Consider the following 21,438-nt stretch of genomic DNA (forward strand, 5'->3'; position numbering starts at 1 on the left):
CATCCTGGCTAACACAGTGAAACCTCGTCTCTACTAAAAATACAAAAAAAAATTAGCTGGGCGTGGTGGTGGGAGCCTGTAGTCCCAGCTACTCGGGAGGCTGAGGCAGGAAAATGGCATGAACCCGGGAGGCGGAGCTTGCAGTGAGCCGAGATCGTACCACTGCACGCCAGCCTGGGCAACAGAGCCAGACTCTGTCTCAAAAAAAAAAAAATGTTTTTTGGTAATAAGTGGGGTAATACTATATATACAATTCTTTGCAACTTGCTTTTGTCACTTCTCTGTGTAGCATAGACCTCTTTCTATGATATTATATGTAGATTTTCTTCATTCTTTTAAAGAGCTGAATAGAATATTCTATACTTCATATGTAACTGTCTTCTATTGTGGGTAGTTTTTTAAAAAAAATATTATAGACAGAAGTGAAATTGCTACCACAGAGTGTATGTGCCTCGCTCTCTGAAAAGGCTGCACTGATTGACAATGCTGTCTCATTTGTTTTTTAACTAGAAGTCACTGTTTTCTTTCTAAATATTTTTTCAAGACTTTTGCTGCCTTCTTTGTGGCCCCAAATGGAAATTATTTCTCCGGCACTGCTTTCTTGAACTATACCTAAAGAGCAGGATGAGGGTGAGCATTACAGATTTTCTTTTCAAGATATTAATAACTCCCTGTCTCAGGTTGGGTTTCCCCAGCAACAGACACTGGGCCAAAGACTTTAAAGTGAACAGTTTAGTTGGAAGTGATCTCAGGAAACATCAGTAGGAAAGTGGGGAAATGAGGCAGGAAAGGAAGCCAACAAAGAGGGTGTTAACAAGTAAGTGGAGCTCAGTCCTGTGGGGACTCTGGGAGACAGTGTAGAAAACATCTCAAGAATTTACCTACCAACTCCTCCTCCAGCAGGGCATTGAATAAGGGCTGCTTCTAGGGCACTGATTCCCTAGCTCTGAGCTTGCCCTGCAGTCAGGCTGAGTGTGTGCCTGTGGTGGAATGAAGCCTTCAGGCGGAGTCTCAGGCAGTTGCCACAAGCAGCCTGCATGTGTATGCTGAGGGAATGGGGAGGGGTGCAAATGGCATCAGGCACCCAACTCTCACTGAGCGTTCGTGGTGCAGGGGCCACGTGAGGCACAGCCACGCACAGCCATACAAAGAGGACACAATTACACAATTACTTCCCAATTTTGTAGCTGAGGAGACTGAGGCTTAGAAAGGTCAAGAAACGGTCACGCCTGTAATCCCAGCACTTTGGGAGGCCGAGGCGGGTGGATCACGAAGTCAGGAGATCGAGACCATCCTGGCTAACACGGTGAAACCCCGTCTCTACTAAAAGATACAAAAAACTTACCGGGCATGGTGGTGGGCGCCTGTAGTTCCAGCTACTCGGGAGGCTGAGGCAGGAGAACGGTGTGAACCCGAGGGGGCGGAGCACCACTGCACTCCAGCCTGGGCGACAGAGCAAGACTCTGTCTCATAAATAAATAAATAAATGTCAAGAAACTCACCCAGAGTCACACACCTAGCACATCCTGGGGCTGCCAAACATAACTAGTAGAGAAAAGTGATCTTCAGTAAATGGGTAGATCTTTTTTTTTTTTTTTGAGAGGGAGTCTCACTCTGTCGCCCAGGCTGGAGTGCAATGGCACAATCTTGGCTCACCGCAACCTCTGTCTCCCAGGTTCAAGCAATTCTCCTGCCTCAGCCTCCCAACTAGCTGGGATTACAGGCGTGTGCCACCATGCCTGGCTAATGTTTGTATTTTTTTTTTTTCTGAGATGGAGTCTTGCTCTGTCACCCAGGCTGGAGTGCATTGGCGCAATCTTAGCTCACTGCAGCCTCCGCCTCCCAGGTTCAAGTGATTCTCCTGCCTTCAGCCTCCAAGTAGCTGGGATTACAGGCGCCCACCGCCACGCCCGGCTGATTTTTGTATTTTTAGTAGGGATGGGGTTTCACCACGTTGGCTAGTCTGGTCTCGAACTCCTGACCTTGTGATCGCCTGCCTCAGCCTCCCAAAGTGTTGGGATTACAGGCGTGAGCCACCGCACCCAGTCAGCAAATGGGTATATCCTTTAACTATTATATAAAAATAGCACAGTCCATGTGAGACACTGACAGCATGCTCTCCATACTACTTGCCCTGGGATTTTATTTGGGGTTTCTATGATTTCTGGCTTCCTCTCTCCAACTCTTTGGTCGAAGTCTTTGTGACTAGGATGGCTTGCATAGAGCCAGTCTCACACTCTTCCTCTAAAAATCAGATTTGTCATCACTTATCAGATGAAGTCACTGAAAAATAAAGGATAAAAAATCTAAAATGCCTCATAAGCAATATATACCTCATAAATGTTGTAAAAGAACAGATCCGCTGCATCTCAGTATCTTGTAGCAAAAGCAAAGCAACAACTGAAAAGAGGAAATGGACAACTGAGAGAGGGACAAAGAGCTGCCTTAGAGAGTCACACAAGATATGTTTACATATGGATGTTGTATATAGATGGGTGGATGTTTATGTACGGATAGATGAATGGATGTTTATGTATGCATGTACAGATGAATGTTTATGTATGGATAAAGAAACAGTTACTCACATTTAACATCATCCAGTGTAATGGTGCCCTGTTGACCTCGTTTCTCTAAAGCTTTAGCTGACTTATCATCTCTTGCAGCAAGTCTTTTATCTGTCAACCTGTTTTGGAATATAACAGTTGCCAGTAGTGGTTTAATATATTTTAGTTGTATTCAATCTATCCTGAGATGCAGAAAGCATTTATTAAAAAGTAATAAGAGCCTGAGTGTCATACATGGGTTTTGTTTGATGTAAGATCATTTTGGAATGCTTTTTATTAAACATTTTATTTACTATGTTAAGGCAAAAGGGATGTTCACTGCCTGATATAAAATGTTTATACAAATACCATCCAAAATAGATCATTTATATCATCTGTTCTGGTGTACCTATCATTTTCAAACTTTAAAAAACTGTAAAAAGTTGAAGATGTAGGCCGGGCGCAGTGGCTCAAGCCTGTAATCCCAGCACTTTGGGAGGCCGAGATGGGCGGATCACGAGGTCAGGAGATCGAGACCATCCTGGCTAACACGGTGAAACCTCGTCTCTACTAAAAAATACAAAAAGCTAGCCGGGCGAGGTGGTGGGCGTCTGTAGTCCCAGCTACTCGGGAGGCTGAGGCAGGAGAATGGCGTAAAACTGGGAGGCGGAGCTTGCAGTGAGCTGAGATCTGGCCACTGCACTCCAGCCCGGGTGACAGAGCGAGACTCCGTCTCAAAAAAAAAAAAAAAGTTGAAGATGTGCTAACAGCCAGGTTAACAGAATACATTTATCGGGACTATTGTAATTCCCACCATAATTCTGAAATAGTGCATGTTCTTTCTTTGATGGGTATTCGCATTGCAAACTAGAATAATAGAAATGGTATTTTCGTAGTTTGTAAAGGCTGAAGCCATGCCACTGAGAGATGCTATCAGCAACTCCGGCATGACTGGGAAGTTAATCTACCTGTCTGAAGCTGGACCATCAATTTCTGCAAAGTGAACTGCTTTGCCTTTCTTTCCTTTTTCCTTGACTTCTACTGCAGGTGTAAAACTGCAATAAAAATGAGATAATTAGGCACTTCACCTTTTCCAGGGGAAAACAAGTCAAATCATATCATAGCTCATAATCTTTGGACTAGCATATATTATCAGCAGAGGCTGAAGAGAATCTGAGACACAGCAGTGTTCAATTCATATATTTACATATGGAACACTTATCTAGAGAAAAATTAAAACTTCAGACTTTACATTCAGCCTCTAACCATCAGCAGTCTCTAGAATACCACCACACACAGAGTATCTGAAAAATCTTGTAGCAACTTCGTAAGAAAGAGAAAGCTCTTGGCAAGTTTGAAAAGATTATTTATTGAGGTACTTGTTATATGACAAGTGCTTTCAGGCACAATCTCATTTAACCCTCATGGAAACTCTAACACAAAATATGATCACCATCTTTACATACAAGAAAAATGGAAACTTAAAAAGAAATTAAGTGACTTGACTAAAATAACAGCAACTGGCAAAGTCACGACTGGTGCCTAGGTTTTTAGCCACAGAGCCGAGTGCTGAGCCACCAGGCAATCCTGCCTCCCAAACAGCAATCTCAGTATTCACTGCTGTGGACTCTTCTAAAGGCCTCAGCCATCTCCATCTCCAGGTGGGTTTCAGGACCTTTTATTTAACTCAGAGTTTCTCAGCGTGTTGTACGAGCACTACTAAGCCGTAATGAGTTTGACTAACACAGGAACCCAATTAAGTAACAAACAAATCCATACTGACGATCTACTATGTGTTAGGAATTGCTATGACATTGGAAATAAGATGGTTTCTGATCAGAGCCATTGAACAGACTTTCGAGAGTCTCAGCAAATGCTAACAGAAAAACAGAGAAAAGTGTTTTGAAGACTAACAGGACGAGGTTCCTGCCTTATAGATAGTACAGTTTCTGGGAGAACTGTGGTGTCTGTCAAACCCATTGTAGGTTATAACAATGCCACATTGATAACACAATGCAGAAATTTACCCTCTGCCCAAAGTTATGTGTCCCTCTGTTAAGCTGAGATGCAGATGCAGTACTAGAAGCACTTCCCCTTAACTTTATTCATTCTCTAAAGACGAATATCAATCATGACAACTTTATTATTTCCTTGGCAAATCCCACAAATAAATTTTGTTAAAGAAATACCTCCTCATGAGAGTAATAAAGTCAGCTTGGTACCTTCTTCTTCTTCCAGGAGTTTCTCCAACTGCCTGGCAATATTCATGTTGTAGGTTAGTTCCTAAAAGCACGTACACAATATTACCTCAAGAGAATGATCTTTTTTAAATTATTCCACTGTTTTGTTTTGTTTTTTTTAAGATGACTGGCACCAAGTTGGCCAGTGATGATTTCTAAGCTTTTCATTCTTTCTGGTGCTGCTCTTATCACCGGTCTCCAAGAAATGGGTATTCATGGGGCGGGGTGTGCTAAAATACTGGAGGAGGAGGTGTGCAGGGAAAAAGAAATGGAAAGATACCAAATGTTGATGGTGGCCACCTCCAGAGAGGGGTGGGGGATCAGACGGAACAAGAAGGAGAGAGGGTAATGAGGAGATCTCAATTTCACATCTGTATACGTCTGCATCATTTGAATTTTTTATGAAAATGTATTACCTGCATAACTTTTCAAAACACTGATATACAGACTAAAGAAATCCCAGGTACTCCCAGCTCTCTCCTGGGTTTCTCTTCTCTAGAAGATGAGAGAAGGTAGAAACACCAAATCTAAGTTAATGTCAAATAAAATTGTGTCTCCTCCCCCTTTTCTCGGCCCATCACTATAATTCAAAGTTTCTTGCTATACTAGTTTGCCTGAGATGTTCTGAGACAAGAAAGCCTTAAAATAAGAAATTTGAAAGGATACATTTGGGACTATCTTATTTATATAGATCAGGTCTATGAACTAAGTCAGATGAACTTGGAACTATAAAACCATAAAATTGGCCAGGCTTGGTGGCTCACACCTGTAATCCAAGCACTCTGGGAGGAAGCTGAGTCCAGGGCATCGCTTGAGCCCAGGAGCTTGAGACCAGCCTGGGCAACATAGTGAAACCCTATCTCTACTAAAAATACAAAAAAATTTTAGTTGGGTGTGGTGGTAGGTGCCTGTGTTCCCAGCAACATGGGAGGCTGGGATGGGAGGATTGCCTGAGTCCAGAAAGTGGAGATTGCAGTGAGCTGAGATTGCACCACTGAACTCTAGCCAGCCTGGGTGACAGAGTGAGGCCCTATCTAAAAATAAATAAAAAAGTAAGGCTGTGCGCGGTGGCTCACGCCTGTAATCCCAACATTTTGGGAGGCCGAGGCAGGTGGATCACCTGAGGTTGGGAGTTTGAGACCAGCCTAACCAACATGGAGAAACCCCATCTCTACTAAAAATACAAAATTAGCCAGGCGTGGTGGCTCATGCCTGTAATCCCAGCTACCTGGGAGGTTGAGGCAGGATAATCGCTTGAATCCGGGAGGCGGAGGTTGCAGTGAGCCGAGATCATACCATTACACTCCAGCCTGGGCAACAAGAGTGAAACTCCGTCTCAAAAAAATAATAGTAATAAAATGAAATAAAAAATAAAATCATAAAATCATAGAATTTGGGGGTTATTAGAAGTAAAAAATATCATCTAGTATAATGCTGTCATTTTACTGATGGAGAACTAGGGCTTGGAGAGGTTGACCCATGTCCCAGTGTTAGAAACTGGTAGGTAGTGCCTGCCAGTAAATAGTCTGGCATTTACTGCTAAGCTTTTAGTCTTTATGCTCTGACCTCTGGACACACCTTCTCTACTTCACACTTGTCTGAGTGGCTTTCACTTCATTGAAGTCATTCTCTACCTTGGCCAGTGAGACAGGTTCCACTTTGGGAGTGAGTGCTCTGCTATAGCCCTAAAGCAGCCTATGCTCAATGCATTTGGACTCACCAAGAAGCAACAGTAGTAATAACTGAATTTTTTTGGGGGGGGGGACTGAGTCTCACTCTGTCACCTAGGCTGGAGTGGCACGATCTCAGTTCACTGCACCCTCTTCATCCCTGCCTCAGCCTTCCAAGTAGCTGGGATTACAGGTGCCTGCCACCACATCCTGCTAATTTTTGTATTTTCAGTAGAGAAGGGGTTTCACCATGTTGGCCAGGCTGGTCTCGAACTCCTGACCTCAAGTGATCCGTCCATCTTGGCCTCCCAAAGTGCTGGGGTTACAGGCGTGGGCCATCACACCCAGCCAATAATTGAAAATTGCACTGTGAATTGAACCTCTGATTGGTGCCCAAACCACAGTCTGGGCTAGCTAGCCTGTACCCTCCTACTCCCTCCAGAGTACAAGGTGGATGTAATTTCCTAATATTACAATATATTCATGTCATTCCCCTTGCCCTGAAGTAAACAGGAAAGCAATTCATATTTTCTCTCTAGAATCCATCACGTAAATGCAGAGGGCTTTTGGCTTCCACACAAGTTAGACCTCTTTGATGGTTCTCACAGAGTCTTCTCTCAGGCCATGACGAAAGAGTAGGGTTTCCTCGGTTTTATGTCCTCAGGGGAGTCCATGACCTTGGCAACGATTCAGGCAGACTGCTGGTTCCCTCCCAGCTTTGGAATAGGGGCACTTGAAGCAAGAAGGTAAAGGATAACAGGTACTATGTGAGAGAGAAAAGTCTGCCTCATGGGCCAACCTAGATGATGCCTGTGAGTAAAGGTGTTATCTCTTTACCAAATAAGAAATGGGCATGCATGCTGATTAACTATACCAGCACCCTCATTTACTTCTCACGAGGCATTATTATTTCATTTTATAGATTAAGGAGCTGAGAATTATTGAGGCTGAGTAACTTGACAACTGATAACCATCTAGTAAGGGGCAGAGCTAGGATGTGAACCATTCTCCACTGCTCTTCCTTAACTACCTCTTAAGAAATAATGGCCACCCTTTCCCTGGCATTTCTTGCATGGAGGTTATGGGTATCTGTTGTATTCTGATAGCCATCCCCATCAGGGTATAATCTGCAAAAGTAAGGCAAGACTTGCCTATGAATAGGGAGCCAGGTTGTCTCTAAGGGTAAGATTTCCCGTTGTCATTTGACCAGGAGAGAGGCCAGGGAGTTCAAGCTGGGGGAGGGGAAAGGAATCATCTTTTCTTGATCTGAACTTCAGAATACCTAGAAGTCTAGCACTCCTCTTGGCTAGTGGTATAGAAGCTGGCCTACCCCAGGTGGAAGAGAACTAAAACCTCAGAACTTTCAGGGTCTTAAGTTGATGGGATAAAACTTGAATGCCCCCGAGATCAAGATGTTACTTTGTGAAACAGATTATCTGGATTCAGGACACTCCATTTTCCTCCCCTCTCTCTGGCTACAATTTATTGGTCTCCTTCTAAAGCTCCTTTTCTGAGGAATGTTCCTTCCCTAAATGAGGGCCCTCTCAGAACTCCATATGGTTATTCTTCTCATTCCCTCTGAATAATTCCATCTACTTCACTAGCACCAATAACACACAAATTTATATTCAAGGCTCAGATCTTTCTGCACACTTATAAAGTGACACATCAGTCTATTGAACACCATCAATCAGCTGTCTTAGAAGCATCTCAAACTCAGTCTGTTCAAAATAAACACATTCCCCCTTAACCGTGTATGCCCGCCTCCTGTTTCCCCCATCTCAGTAAATAAATACCACCATCAAACCAGGTGCTCACGCCGGAAAATGGTGTCTTCCTTGATTCCTCCATCACCCTCACCCCTCATGGCTCACTAATCACTAAATTCTTTAATATCTTTTTTTTTAAGTTTTTAAACTTTTTCTTTGCATATTAAAAAAAAATGTGCATTCCGATAATTAAAATCATTTGAACTAAAAAAAAAATGACACTCTGATTAAACTGCATTACAGCCTGCAGGACACCTTGGGCCAGCTTGGTTTTACTCTAGATTTCACTGTCGTCCCACCCCCACTTCTTCCACCCCACTTCTTCCTTCACCAACATGCAAGTTCTTTCCTTCCCTGCCAGCCAGATAGACAGATGGGAGAGGCAGGCACGACCTTCGTTGTCAGTAGTTCTTTGATGTGAAAGGGGCAGCACAGTCATTTAAACTTGATCCAACCTCTTTGCATCTTACAAAGTTAAACAGCTAAAAGAAGTAAAATAAGAAGGCAATGCTTGTGGAATGTACAGTGCATATTGGCGGCATACGCCTCATTACGATTCGCCTGCTTGCTTCTCCTGTTCAATCATTTCTTTGGATGGCAGTGGATTTTTCTCTTGCGTCTCTGTCTTCTTCAGTTTCAACTTATTGAATTTCTCGATCTCAGCCATATCGGGTTTGTCAGACATGGTTGCGGAGGAAAAGCGTAGCGAGGCGCATGAGAACGAGTGAAGTCTGGTCTGCGCAGTGGCCACCACCGAGTTTCTCTTTAATATCTTTTTAAGCTACTTCCCTCTCTTTCCATTGCTACCATCCTAATTTTAGCCATCTGTCAACTGAATTTCTGCAATTGTTTCTTAACTGATCTCCTTGCCTTCAGTCTTGTCTCCCCCAAAACAATTTTCCATCTTTTAGCCAGTCATTTTTCTTTTTCTTTTTTTTTCTTGAGATAGGGTCTCACTGTCGCTTAGGCTGGAGTACAGTGGTGCCATCATGGTCACTACAGACTCAACCTCCAGGGTCCAGATGATTCTCCCACTTCAGCCTCTCAAATAGCTGGGACTACAGGTGTGCACCACCATGCCTGGCTAATTTTTGTACTTTTTGGTAGAGATAGGGTTTTGCCATGTTGCCCAGGCTGGTCTCAAACTCTTGAGCTCAGGCCATCTGCCTGCCTTGGTCTCCCAAAGCGCTGGGATTACAGGTGTGAGCCACTGTGCCTGGCCCAGCCATTTTTCTAAGACGTGGTTCCTTTTTTTTTTTTTTTGAGACAGATTCTAGCTTTGTTGCCCAGGCTGGAGTACAACAGCGTGATCTCGGCTCACTGCAACCTCCGCCTCCCAGGTTCAAGCGATTCTCCTGCCTCAGGCCTTCCAAGTAGCTGGGACTGCAGGCGGGTACCACCATGCCCAGCTAATTTTTGTATTTTCACTAGAGATGGGGTTTTGCCATTTTGGCCAGGCTGGTCTTGAACTCGTGACCTCAGGTATTTCCTTGCCTTGGCCTCCCAAAGTGCTGGGATTACAGGCGTGAGCCACCGTACCCGGGCCTAAGATACAATTCTAATCACAGGTAACTTCTCTGCTTTGATGACTCCCCTGTGCCATCTAAATAAAGTTCTAATTCCTCACCATGGTATACAAGAGCTTTTATAATCTGGCCCTGGTTTAAATCTACTTCATCTGGGACCGTATACCCAGTCCAATGAACCACCTGGAGTCCCCACATTATGGCCCATGCGCTTGCAGGTCTGGGCTTTGCCCGTGTTCCTTCTCCCTAGAATGCACTCTCTTCCTCCCCAGTCAAATGGCCCTTTAACTTGCCAATTCCTATTTTTCCTCAGGTTGTAGCTTAGATATCACCTCCCTTGGGAAGCCTTCTCTGTCTCCTCTGTCCACTGGACTTCAGGAAATCCAGGTCCCATATCTGGATCAGGCCACTTTGGTGAATACAACTTTCCTCAGCCCTGGTGCCCAGCCCAGTGTGGCAGTGGCAGCAATTCCTGGTAAGCGAGCCCCAAGCAGAGCAGCAATCTCAGGGAAAAAGAGTTCGGTTCAACAGCACCGCTAACAAAAGACTCTCTTTTTGATTGTAGCCTAGAAGGGTCTGGTTTCTTTTCAGTAAGAAGGGCAGCATGGATATCCCTGCCTGTACCTCCAAATGCCCAAGCTGTCTGCATTACCTCCTTCCCACCACTCAGTGGAAAAGCTGCGGCTCTCTCTTCCAACCCTGATCTCTGATCTTGATCCCAGTACCACCTTCCTTTCTCTGTCTATTCATTTTTTCTGCCATAACAAAATCACTTAAGATTTTCCTACCTTTAAATCAAAACAAACAAAAATCCCCAAAACCTTGCCTTACTCCCAGATCCACTAAAGGCTACTATGTCTTTCTTTCCTTCATTCACCGGTAAACCTACTGATGAGAGTAATCTATCTTGGGCCGGGCACGGTGGCTCACGCCTGTAATCCCAGCACTTTGGGAGGCCGAGGCGGGCGGATCACCTGAGGTCAGGAGTTTGAGACCAACCTGGCCAACATGGTAAAACCCCATCTGTACTAAAAATACAAAAATTAGCCAGCCGTGGTGCCACGTGCCTGTAATTCCAGCTACTCAAGAAGCTGAGGCAAGAGAATTGCTTGAACCCGGGATGGGGAAGTTGCAGTGAGCTGAGATTGTACCACTGCACTCTAGCCTGGGGCAACAGAGTGAGACTCCATTTCAAAAAAAAAAAAAGACAAAACGAACAAAAAAAACAAGCGTACTCTATTTTGGGGGTTTTGTTTGTTTGTTTTTTGAGGCAGGGTCCAACTCTGTTGCCCAGGCTGGAGTACAGTGGCAGGATTATGGCTCACTGCAGCCTCAACTTTCTGGGCTCAAGTGATCCTCCCACCTCAGCCTCCCAAGTATTTGGAACCACAGGCACGCACTACCATGCTCAGCTAATTCTGTCCATCTTCGGGAGAGACAGGGTCTTGCTATGTTGCCCAGGCTGGTCTCAAACTCCTGGGATCAAGTGACCCTCAACCTCGGCCTTTCAAAGTGTTGAGATTATAGGAGTGAGCCACCACACCCGGCTAAGTACTCTATTTTTGCTAGTTTTTCATCTTTATCTCAGATTCTCACCTGTAACTACTGTCATCTGATGTATACCCTACAGCCTTCCTGAAGCTGCTTCTCACCTAGTCCCTAGAGATCCCTAATTTGTTAAATCCACAGGCCTCTGCAGTATTTGCCCTCCTCAGAACTCTCCAGCCTGTGACACTGCTGATCCCTCCTTGCCCAATCCTCTTTCTTGGAGAACCTTCTTTTGCCCCTGAGGCCTATCTGTATCAGGGTTTTTCCTCTGATCTTTCTAATCATTCTTTCTCTTTCTCTCTCTTTTCTTTTTTTTTGATACAGAGTCTCACTCTGTCGCCCAGGCTGGAGTGCAGTGGCACAATCTCAGCTAACTGCAACCTCTGCCGCCTGGGTTCAAGCGATTCTCCTGCCTCAGCCTCCTGAGTACCTGGGATTACAGGCGCCCACCACCGCACTTGGCTAATTTTTACATTTTTAGTAGAGACAGGGTTTTACCATCTCAAACTCCTGACTTCATGATCCACCACCTAGGCCTCCCAAAGTGGTGGGATTACAGGCGTGAGACACCACCCCCGGCCCATTCTTTCTCTGTCTTTGGCCAATTCCTCTTTCTTTGCCTGTCCCCTATTCTTGAGAGCAGTATGAAGATATCGATCAAAGGCTTAAAATGTGTACAATAATTAAGACATATATCAAGCCAATTGTAATGTACAAACCTTATTTTAAAGACTGATTGAAACAAACTTAAAAAATATCAGACAACAGGGGACATTTGAATACCGACTGAATATAATTGAATATATGATATTAAGGAATTACCATTTGTATTTTTAGGTATATAAATAGTAATTCAGTTGTATTCTCCTCCTCCCCCTCTCTGTCCCCCTCCTCCTTCTCTTTCTCCTTCTTCTTCTAATTTTATATATTGGGACTCCCAACCTACATCGGTTGTGTTTTCTAAGATAGTGCTTATTTTTTGAGATACATACTGAAATATCTACAGATGATATGATGCCTAAGATTTGCTTCAAAATAATTGAGGAGTGGGGTAGACAGAGGTATAGATGTGAAATTGACTTTAATTTGGTACTTGTTGATGCTCTGTTATGGGTCGGTTGGGGTTCATTACAACATCTTCCCTACCTTTATATATTTGAAATCTTCTAATATAAAAAGTTGTAAGTGACCAGGCATGGTGGCTCACACTTGTAACCCTAGTACTTTGGGAGGCTGAGACAGGAAGATTGCTTGAGCTCAGGAGTTCCAGACCAGCCTGGGCAACATGGCGAAACCCCATCTCTACAAAAAAAATACAAAAAAATTAGCTGGGCCTGGTGGCATGTCCCTATAGTTTCAGCTGTTTGCTGGGGGGCAGCAGGTGGGCGTGGTGGGGGCTGAAGTGGGAGGATCATTTGACCAGGAGGTCAAGGCTGCACTGAGCCAAGATCATGCCATGGTACTCCAGCTTACGTGACAAAGTAAGACCCTGTCTCTAAAATTCTAAAATAAAATAAAAAGTTTTAAATGTTTACACACACATACACATACACACACAGACACACACATTTTGGAGATTGGGTCTTACTCTATCACCCAGGCTGGAGCACAGTGGCGCAGTCATGACTCACCACAGCCTCAATCCTCCCACCTCAGCATCCCAGGTAGCTGGGACTACAGGTGCATACCACCAGGCCTAGCTAATTAAAAAAAAAAAAAAAAATTTGTGGTAACAGAGGTCTCACTATGTTGCCCAGGCTGGTCTCAAACTACTGGGCTCAAGCAATCCTCCCACTTCAGCCTCCCAAAGTGCTAAGATTGAAGATGTGAGCCACCACAGCCAGCCTATTTATACTTTTTTTTTAAGTTTTTAAAATAATGCTGCAAGAAAAATAAAATTGACAACAAAATCAAACCTGCAGGGCAGGGTACCGTGGCTCATGCCTACAATCCCAGCACTTTGGAAGCATGAGGCAGGCAGATCGCTTGAGTTCAGGAGTTTGAGACCAGCCTGGCAACATGGTAAAACCCTGTCTCTACAAAAATACAAAATTTAGCCAGACACAGTGGCATCTGCCTGTAGTCCCAGCTACTTGGAAGGTTAAGGGAGAATTGCTTGAGCCTGGGAGGCAGAGGCTGCAGTGAGCCTGGGCAATGGGAGTGAACCCCTGCCTCAAAAAAAAAAAAATGAACCTGAACCTACAAAGACTTCAGATTTTGGAATTATCAGTCACAAAATGTAAAGTAAATGTAACCAGTATGTTGAAAACACAAAATAAAAATAACATGGTAACTCTTAACATTGGTGCACTGGTGGTCTTTGGGTATACAACTGTGGTAGAATCTTCACTTTCTGCTTTGTACATTTATATACTTGTTTTTCAGTAGATGTGTACAATTTTTTAATGAGGAAAAAGATATGAAATGATGGAAATGCAGAATGTTAAGAGAGTGTGTGTGTGTAGAAAGAGAGAGAGGGGAATATCAGAAGAAGATTTGGAAAGCTATATATGTATACCATAAGATATTAACAGTTACTTGCTGGGTGGGACTGTGCTTTGTTTTTGCTTATTAGTATTTTGCAATTTTTTTTTTTAAGAGACAGGGTCTTGCTATGTTGTTCAGACTGCAGTACAGCAGCTGATGCTATTCCCAGGTGTGATCACGGCACAATATAACCTCAAATTCCTAGTCTCAAGCAATCCTGTCCCCTCAACCTCCCAACTTACTGGGACTACAGGCACTCACTGATGTTTTTAACCCTTTTCCTATTTAGAAAAAAAAAAAGTGTAGCTCACTGCCAGCATTCATTTAATTTTACATAAACACCCTCTTTGAGGCTGAAGCAAATTTGACTGATTCTCCATGTGAAAATAAAATATTAAACTATTCTTAGAGTTATTTCTCAACAGAACTAACATCAGAATCATCTCAATCATCAGAATCGTCTATTTCAGAATAATCATATTCATCAATTGAATCTTTGGCTAACAACTGTTCGAGAACGATGTTAACATCATGTGTAGGAATGCTACGTTTTCTAGGATTTGAAATTGTCAGCAATAGACAATTACTATATTTCGTAAGTGGTAATACCACTAAAAACTGAATGCTATAAACAGAATGTCTTTTGTTTCCAAAGTCAATATACTAGAACAATGAGAAAATAATAAGGAAAGTGAGATATTTCATGGCAAAGTTATCTCGGGGTAAACGCTGTAGCTGCAATCGCCACTGGAGAGTATTCTCTAGGCAAACAAGAAAATGGTTAAATAGTATGATTTTAAAAAATATTTCATAATTTTTTTAAGAAGGTATTTCCTAGGGTTCTGGCCTCAATCATTACACTTCCCACTCTAATTTTGCACTTGCCTTTCTCTTAAGGGCCAAACTCCTGCCTACTGGATTCTTACCCTGGGGTTCTATTGGCAGGCACCTTGAATAGTATGCATTTAAAAAAATAAGCTTGTTGCCCTTTACCCACTCCACACACTTACTGGCTCTCCCCACCCCTGCTTATCTCTCCATTCGCCTGCCAGAGCTCATCTGGGTCCTAGTCACCTCCCTCTTGGATTGCTGCGTAATTGTCTTGTCTGCCTAGTTCTAATCTTGCCCTGCTAGGTGTGAGAGCAGTCACTGAACACACCTGCTACCTCTGCAGCTTCCATCCCTACCACCGTCTACTTTCAACTACCTCTGCCTCAGCCCTGCCCCTTCACTACCAACTGGAGTAACATAAGTCCCCAGTAGCACTGTCTGTGACAGAAAAAGCATGTTCCAGTTAAAGAGTCCTCTCTGACTTCAAACCTATCTGTTAAAATTTGTGATGAAGCCAGGTGCGGTGGCTCACACCTGTAATCCCAGCACTTGGGGAGGCCAAGGCGGGCAGATCACCTGAGGTCGGGAGTTCGAGACCAGCCTGACCAACATGGAGAGATCCCCTCTCTACTAAAAATACAAAATTAGCTGGGTGTGGTGGCGCATGCCAGTAATCCCAGCTACTCGGGAGGCTGAGGCAAGAGAATTGCTTGAACCCAGCAGGCGGAAGTTGCCGTGAGCCAGGACCGCGCCATTGCCAACTTGGGCAACAAGAGAGGGACTCCGTCTCAAACAAACAAACAAAAAAATTGTGATGGAATATACTCAGACTTTAACAGGGAACCAATACCTATATTTCCAACGAATCCAAATACCAACTCTGACCTAAAATATACAAGGGTCTGCCTTCCTCTACCTGAGCAGGTAGATACCCAAGGTAATCCTAATACTATAAGGCTCACCACATTAAGTTACTTAAACACAAAGCAGCTCTACCAAAAACGGGCTGGCTCACCCCCATCTGTTCTTCATAATATTCCTTTTCCACCTCCTTTAATGGCCCCCCAGTTTGTGTACTCCACATAGTCTGGGGTTTGGAGTATTTTATTTTTATTTTTATTTTTTGAGTTATAACTTACACGTAGTAAAGTGCATAAATCTTAAAGTGTGCAGCTTGATGAATTTTTTCATATGTATATACCCACAAAGCTATCACCCAGATCAACATATAGACCATTTCTATCACCTCAGAAGGTTTCCTTATACTGTCTCCCACTGCTACCAGTTGATAACCCCCTAAAGGTGACCACTATTTACTTACTCTTATCATTAAAGTTATTTTTTGCCTACTTGTTAAAACTTTTATACAAATGTAATCATGCAATATTTACATTTTAGGGTCTGGCCTCTTTTGCTCATGTTTTTATATTTTGTCACATAACCTACATTTTAAATCATAACATCATATAGCTATTCTCCAAAATTAGTGGAAATCAAATCAAGCCACAGTTTAAGAACAATTTGGTAACAAACAAAAAGAAACTTTAGTTTATGAATATGAATATTTTACAGATATGAAAGATGATATGAAACTGATAGCCGCGAACTTATTAGTAGGCTCAAATATGAAATAGCACCATTTGGGGTGGGTCGTCAGATTAGCACTGAAAATTAGTTTGAAAAATACTGTCGGCCGGGCGCGGTGGCTCAAGCCTGTAATCCCAGCACTTTGGGAGGCCGAGACGGGCGGATCACGAGGTCAGGAGATCGAGACCATCCTGGCTAACACTGTGAAACCCCGTCTCTACTAAAAATAAAATACAAAAAACTAGCCGGGCGAGGTGGCGGCGCCTGTAGTCCCAGCTACTCGGGAGGCTGAGGCAGGAGAATGGCGGGAACCCGGGAGGCGGAGCTTGCAGTGAGCTGAGATCCGGCCACTGCACTCCAGTCCCGGCGACAGAGCGAGACTCCGTCTCAAAAAAAAAAAAAAAAAAAAAGAAAAATACTGTCAGCCAGTGCAGTGGCTCACGCCTGTAGTCCCAGCACTTTGGGAGGCTTAGGAGGGTGGATCACTTGGGCCCAGGAGTTCGAGACCAGCCTGGGCAACATGGTGAAAACCTGTCTCTACTAAAAATACAAAAAACAAGCCTGGCATGGTCTTATGGGGACTAGGCTGAGATGGGAGAATCACCTAAGCCTGGGAAGTCGAGGCTATAGTGAGCCAAGATCATGCCACTGTCCACCAGCCTGGACAACAAGAGTGAGACTCTATCTCAAAAAAAAAAAAAAATTGGCATTTAATATTTATATACACATTCTCTTGTGCTTTAACATGTATTTTGACTCCTGTAACTATCTTGTCTGTCTAATCCAAAGCTATCTCACTGTCTATCTCACACTCACTGAGGGTGATGTTTCAGGAGCCACTGGACAGAATCTTCTGCGGCAAACCTGAGAAAGAAAACTGAAATTACTGCTTTGAAGTGATGGGTTACTCAGAAATACTCAAATATATATTCTATAAAATGTAAACTTTTGATTTTGACTGTAATAAAATGTTAAGCCTTTGAATTATTGTTTAATTATGTCATTATATTTATAATGTAACTATAAACTACTAGTGTAAATATATATGTCTGCTTAGCTAACTCCTTTCCTGACCTCCAGCCCCATTTGTCCAACAGCCCAAGACATATTAATGTGAACAAGTCATAGCAACCTGAAACACACGGCCAGTTTTGTCATGCTATTTATTTGTTTATTTTTGAGATGGAGTCTCTCTCTGTCGCCCAGGCTGGAGTGCAGTGGCTCAATCTTGGCTCACTGTAACCTCCGCTTCCCAGGTTCCAGCAATTCTCCTGTCTCAGCCTCCCAAGTAGCTGGGATTACAGGCTCCCACCATCACGCCCAGCTAATTTTTGTATTTTTAGTAGAGGTGGGGTTTCACCATGTTGGCCAGGCTGGTCTCAAACTCCTGACCTCAAGTGATCTGCCCGCCTCAGTCTCCCAAAGTGCTGGGATTACAAGCGTGAGCCACCAAACCGGCCGCCAGTTTTGTCACTTTAATGCTGTTATATGGGTGAAGGGCAATCCCAGGCACCTGATTACCCAAGTCAGACACAACTAGGAGCCAATCTAAACACTTGCTTTTCCCTCTCCCTTCACATCCAATCCCCACATCCTATCTAAACATCCTGTCAATCTTATCTCTTAAGTATTTCTTAGTCCTTTGCCTTTCTATTTTTACCAACATGGAGTTAATTCTAACTCTCGCTATTGGTTACTTATATAATTATCTGTAATCCTACAACTGGCCTTCTAATTGATCACCTGCATCTATTCTTCCTCTGTTTGAATCTAGCAGATTCTTTGAACATGCTCAATAAATATTTATTGAGTACCCACTTAAGAAGTTCTGTAGATGGCTCCAGAGACCTGAAGATGCATAAGACAGTTCCTGCCACTGAGGGGCTTACTGTCTAGTTGAGGGAGACAGTGAGTACATGAAAAGGGCTTTGGCATTAGACAAATCTTGGTTCAAACTATCAGTTCTGCTACTTACTGGCTGTATGACTTTGGTTCAGTTGCTTAATCTCCCTGAGCCTTGTTTCTTCATCTATAAAATGAGGACATTAATGTTCACTTTCCACAGTTGTTTTAAGAATTGGAAAAATAGGCCGGGCGCGGTGGCTCAAGCCTGTAATCCTAGCACTTTGGGAGGCCGAGACGGGCGGATCACGAGGTCAGGAGATCAAGACCATCCTGGCTAACACGGTGAAACCCCGTCTCTACTAAAAACTACAAAAAACTAGCCGGGCGAGGTGGCAGACGCCTGTAGTCCCAGCTACTCGGGAGGCTGAGGCAGGAGAATGGCGTGAGCCCGGGAGGCGGAGCTTGCAGTGAGCTGAGATCCGGCCACTGCACTCCAGCCTGGGTGACAGAGCGAGACTCCGTCTCAAAAAAAAAAAAAAAGAATTGGAAAAATAGGCAAATATCTGGCATATAATCAGTGCCCAATAGATAGTGTCTAGTATTAGTTTAGCTATACACTTGTAAGAGTCAGTGTCTTCTTAACAGAGATTAGAATCAGTTTTTCCTAATTTAGTAATTTTATCTTGTGAGATTCACCATCTATTGCAGCAGGTATAATATGGTCCCATTAATGTAAAACTGTATTTCTCTAACTCAAAAAGGCAATTTTATAAAGCAATCAAAAATATGGACTCTGTAAATCAAACAGACCTACATTTAAACAATCTTAGTCACCTCTGAGCTGTGTGATTGGGCTAAGTCACTTAATTTTCCTCAAATCGCTGAACCCTTTGAAACCTCAGTTTCTTCATCTATAAACTGGTTAACAGGCAGCTGTTTCAAAGAGTTGGTAAACTGGTTAGCACAGTATCTGGTCCATATGAAGCAGCTGATAAGTGTTCAGAGAAAGGCCGTTCACTGAAATGATTGTCTCCAGATGGTGAGGTTTCACTGGGTATTTATCCTTTATACTCTTCTGTGTTGCTTTTTTTCCCCCCAGGCACATGTAATTTTTATAAAAACTCTTAATAAAGTGTTGTTAAAATTTACCTTCTGAATTCAAGAGTTCTGGTTTCATCTTTCCAGTACCACATCCCTAATCGTAATCCCAACTGCTGTAAAACGAAATGATTGCAGCAAAATTAAAAGCTCAATTTACAATCCATATGCCACAACAAACCTTTAACAATAATTCCTACTTACTAACACACCTTTTAAGTAATAAAAAGTAAACAAAAAACAATGGTTCCTACTAGTTCCTCTTTACACGTCCAATAACAGTGTAGAATCCTAAAGTGTTAAACTTGAAGCTAGGATTTTATCCCTTTGATTTTAGGTGTGGTTTTAGTAAAAAGGCAGGAAGGAGGGAGAGGGAGAAAGGAAGGGAGGAAAGTAGGAAAAGAGGAAAGAAGAAGAGGAGGAAGGGAAGGGCAAAAGGAAGGAAGGAAATTGAGGCTACATATAGCTCATCATAGCAATTTACCAATTAATTGGAATTCAGACAACAAACTGATGCCCAGCGCAACCTCAGCTGCCTAGTTCTGGAGCCTTCCGGGCTCCAACACTGAGCCTGCCCTTCACAGGCAGTGGCAAAAAGTAAGTACACCCTTTTCACCAGTGGAAGCTAGCACCCCACCATCCTTTCTACCCAGAGCAGGGCTGCTTCCCCCGCAGTAGGTATCCTTATTTTGCAGCCAACCAATTAAGAGGTGGTGAGGTGGGATTTCGTAAATATCTAACTACCTGCGCAGGGAGCCAGAATTCAATTCTGACCATCTGTCAAAAACACCAGAGGTTGTTTTTTTTTTCCAGGCAAATATGGCCAGGTGTCTTTGAGAACGGCCAGCCCGGGACGAAGGCCACGACCCGCCTCTGGAGGAGGGCGAGGGGCGCGGCGCCGAGAGCCGGTTGGGGGCAGCAGGGCCTGCCTTGCTCCCAGCCCCGATATGGGGGCGACCAAGGCTGCACTTACATCCATTAAGTAAGGCGTCTGCCCACCTAACCGCTTCCTCCTCGCATAAAACTCGGGCACCCGGTACATGGCCTCGCCCTGGCCGCCACACGGCGTCGCCGAGGATACCGCCCGCAGGCGCCTGCACCCGGCGGCCAGGGGCACGCAGCGGGGCGGGGCGTCGCTTCCGTCCTCGGCCGCGCGGGCTGCGGCCGCACGCAGGCTTCTCCCGCGATTTCCAAAGCCCAGCCTGGTGCCCTGTTTCCCAGTCTTAAAAGCCGTGGCGACTTATTGGCCTATCCATTGAAAAGCCGCCCAGGGCATAATGCTTCATGGCATTCCAACCGTAAACTTCATGAAGTTATTCACTTTACTGTTTTTTTTTTTTTTTTTTTTTTTTGAGACGGAGTCTCGCTCTGTCGCCCGGGCTGGAGTGCAGTGGCCGGATCTCAGCTCACTGAAAGCTCTGCCTCCCGGGTTTACGCCATTCTCCTGCCTCAGCCTCCCAAGTAGCTGGGACTACAGGCGCCAGCCACCTCGCCCGGCTAGCTTTTTTTTGTACTTTTTTAGTAGAGACAGGGTTTCACCGTGTTAGCCAGGATGGTCTCGAACTCCTGACCTCGTGATCCGCCCGTCTCGGCCTCCCAAAGTGCTGGGATTACAGGCTTGAGCCACCGCGCCCGGCCTCACTTTACTGTTTTAATTGGAGTAACTACATTCAGTCCTAAGGGAAGAAAGATCCATTTCTTCCAAACTTTCGTGATTAGCACTATTATTAAGTTCAAATCCAGGATGAACCTAGGTTTATGGGGAGAGCAGGGCTTTGAGGTGGGGAAGCAGGGTAGCCTCGTGGAAGAGAACCTGGGTACGGAAATAAGAACAGTTGTGCTGCTTAACGAGCTGTGGAAACTAGGACAAGACTACTCTGATCCTGCTTCTGAAAACATCAAATCAGGGGTTATGTGGATTTTTAAGGAGTGGTGTGTATAAAGCACCAGTCTTAAGTACTCAAAATTAGTGTTGCTCAAAAATAAAGAACCTTGCTTAGTGTCAATGGGTATTCAATTGATGTTTTTACATTTACACTTTTCAAATCATATGTCTTGTAATTCCTTCTTGCAACTGAGTTGATAATGCTGATTCTGGTTTTTTTTTTTTCCTCCCAGCTCTGAGTGAGCAATGCTAGATGATGCAACATGATTGGGAATGCCTAGTATATTCTTTTGTATCACCACAGCATAATTGGCATGAGAGGCTCGTAAGTAGTGGGTATATACTCCCATAAACTTTTAAATTATGTCAGTAGGCATCCCACTGCTTCTTCTATACCCACCCTCCCAGT

At 43.9% G+C, this 21,438-nt stretch overlaps 2 protein-coding genes across 5 annotated transcripts in view; both read right to left on the bottom strand.

The window, feature by feature from the left end:
- Positions 1–20,414, bottom strand: part of PPP1R36 (protein phosphatase 1 regulatory subunit 36) — a 45,218-nt gene extending 24,804 nt beyond the window's left edge. The window contains exons 1-6 of one of the 4 annotated variants that reach the window (XM_033187748.1): positions 20,118–20,410; positions 19,196–19,260; positions 17,018–17,065; positions 3,512–3,598; positions 2,586–2,683; positions 2,334–2,400 (exon numbers count right to left, since the gene is read on the bottom strand). In XM_033187748.1, the coding sequence (XP_033043639.1) occupies positions 2,334–2,400; positions 2,586–2,683; positions 3,512–3,598; positions 17,018–17,065; positions 19,196–19,260; positions 20,118–20,186 (434 nt within the window). In that variant the 5' untranslated portion in view covers positions 20,187–20,410. Of the gene's footprint in view, positions 1–2,333; positions 2,401–2,585; positions 2,684–3,511; positions 3,599–17,017; positions 17,066–19,195; positions 19,261–20,117 lie in introns of all 4 variants that reach the window. The other 3 variants (XM_033187749.1, XM_033187751.1, XM_033187750.1) reach the window with 3 other exon arrangements.
- LOC117069475 (thymosin beta-4-like) lies at positions 8,363–8,995 on the bottom strand. The gene has a single exon (XM_033187752.1). The coding sequence runs from the start codon at positions 8,905–8,907 to the stop codon at positions 8,773–8,775; it is 135 nt and encodes a 44-aa protein (XP_033043643.1). The 5' UTR covers positions 8,908–8,995; the 3' UTR covers positions 8,363–8,772.
- Positions 20,415–21,438: the final 1,024 nt, after the last annotated feature.

This window comes from Trachypithecus francoisi, unplaced genomic scaffold (assembly GCF_009764315.1).
Source record: "Trachypithecus francoisi isolate TF-2019V2 unplaced genomic scaffold, Tfra_2.0 Lachesis_group3, whole genome shotgun sequence".
Classification (NCBI taxonomy): Eukaryota; Metazoa; Chordata; class Mammalia; order Primates; family Cercopithecidae; genus Trachypithecus; species Trachypithecus francoisi.

Bases quoted from the DNA above. Each gene is read 5' to 3' on its own strand.
- LOC117069475 (XM_033187752.1), bottom strand. From the start codon at position 8,907: ATGTCTGACAAACCCGATATGGCTGAGATCGAGAAATTCAATAAGTTG.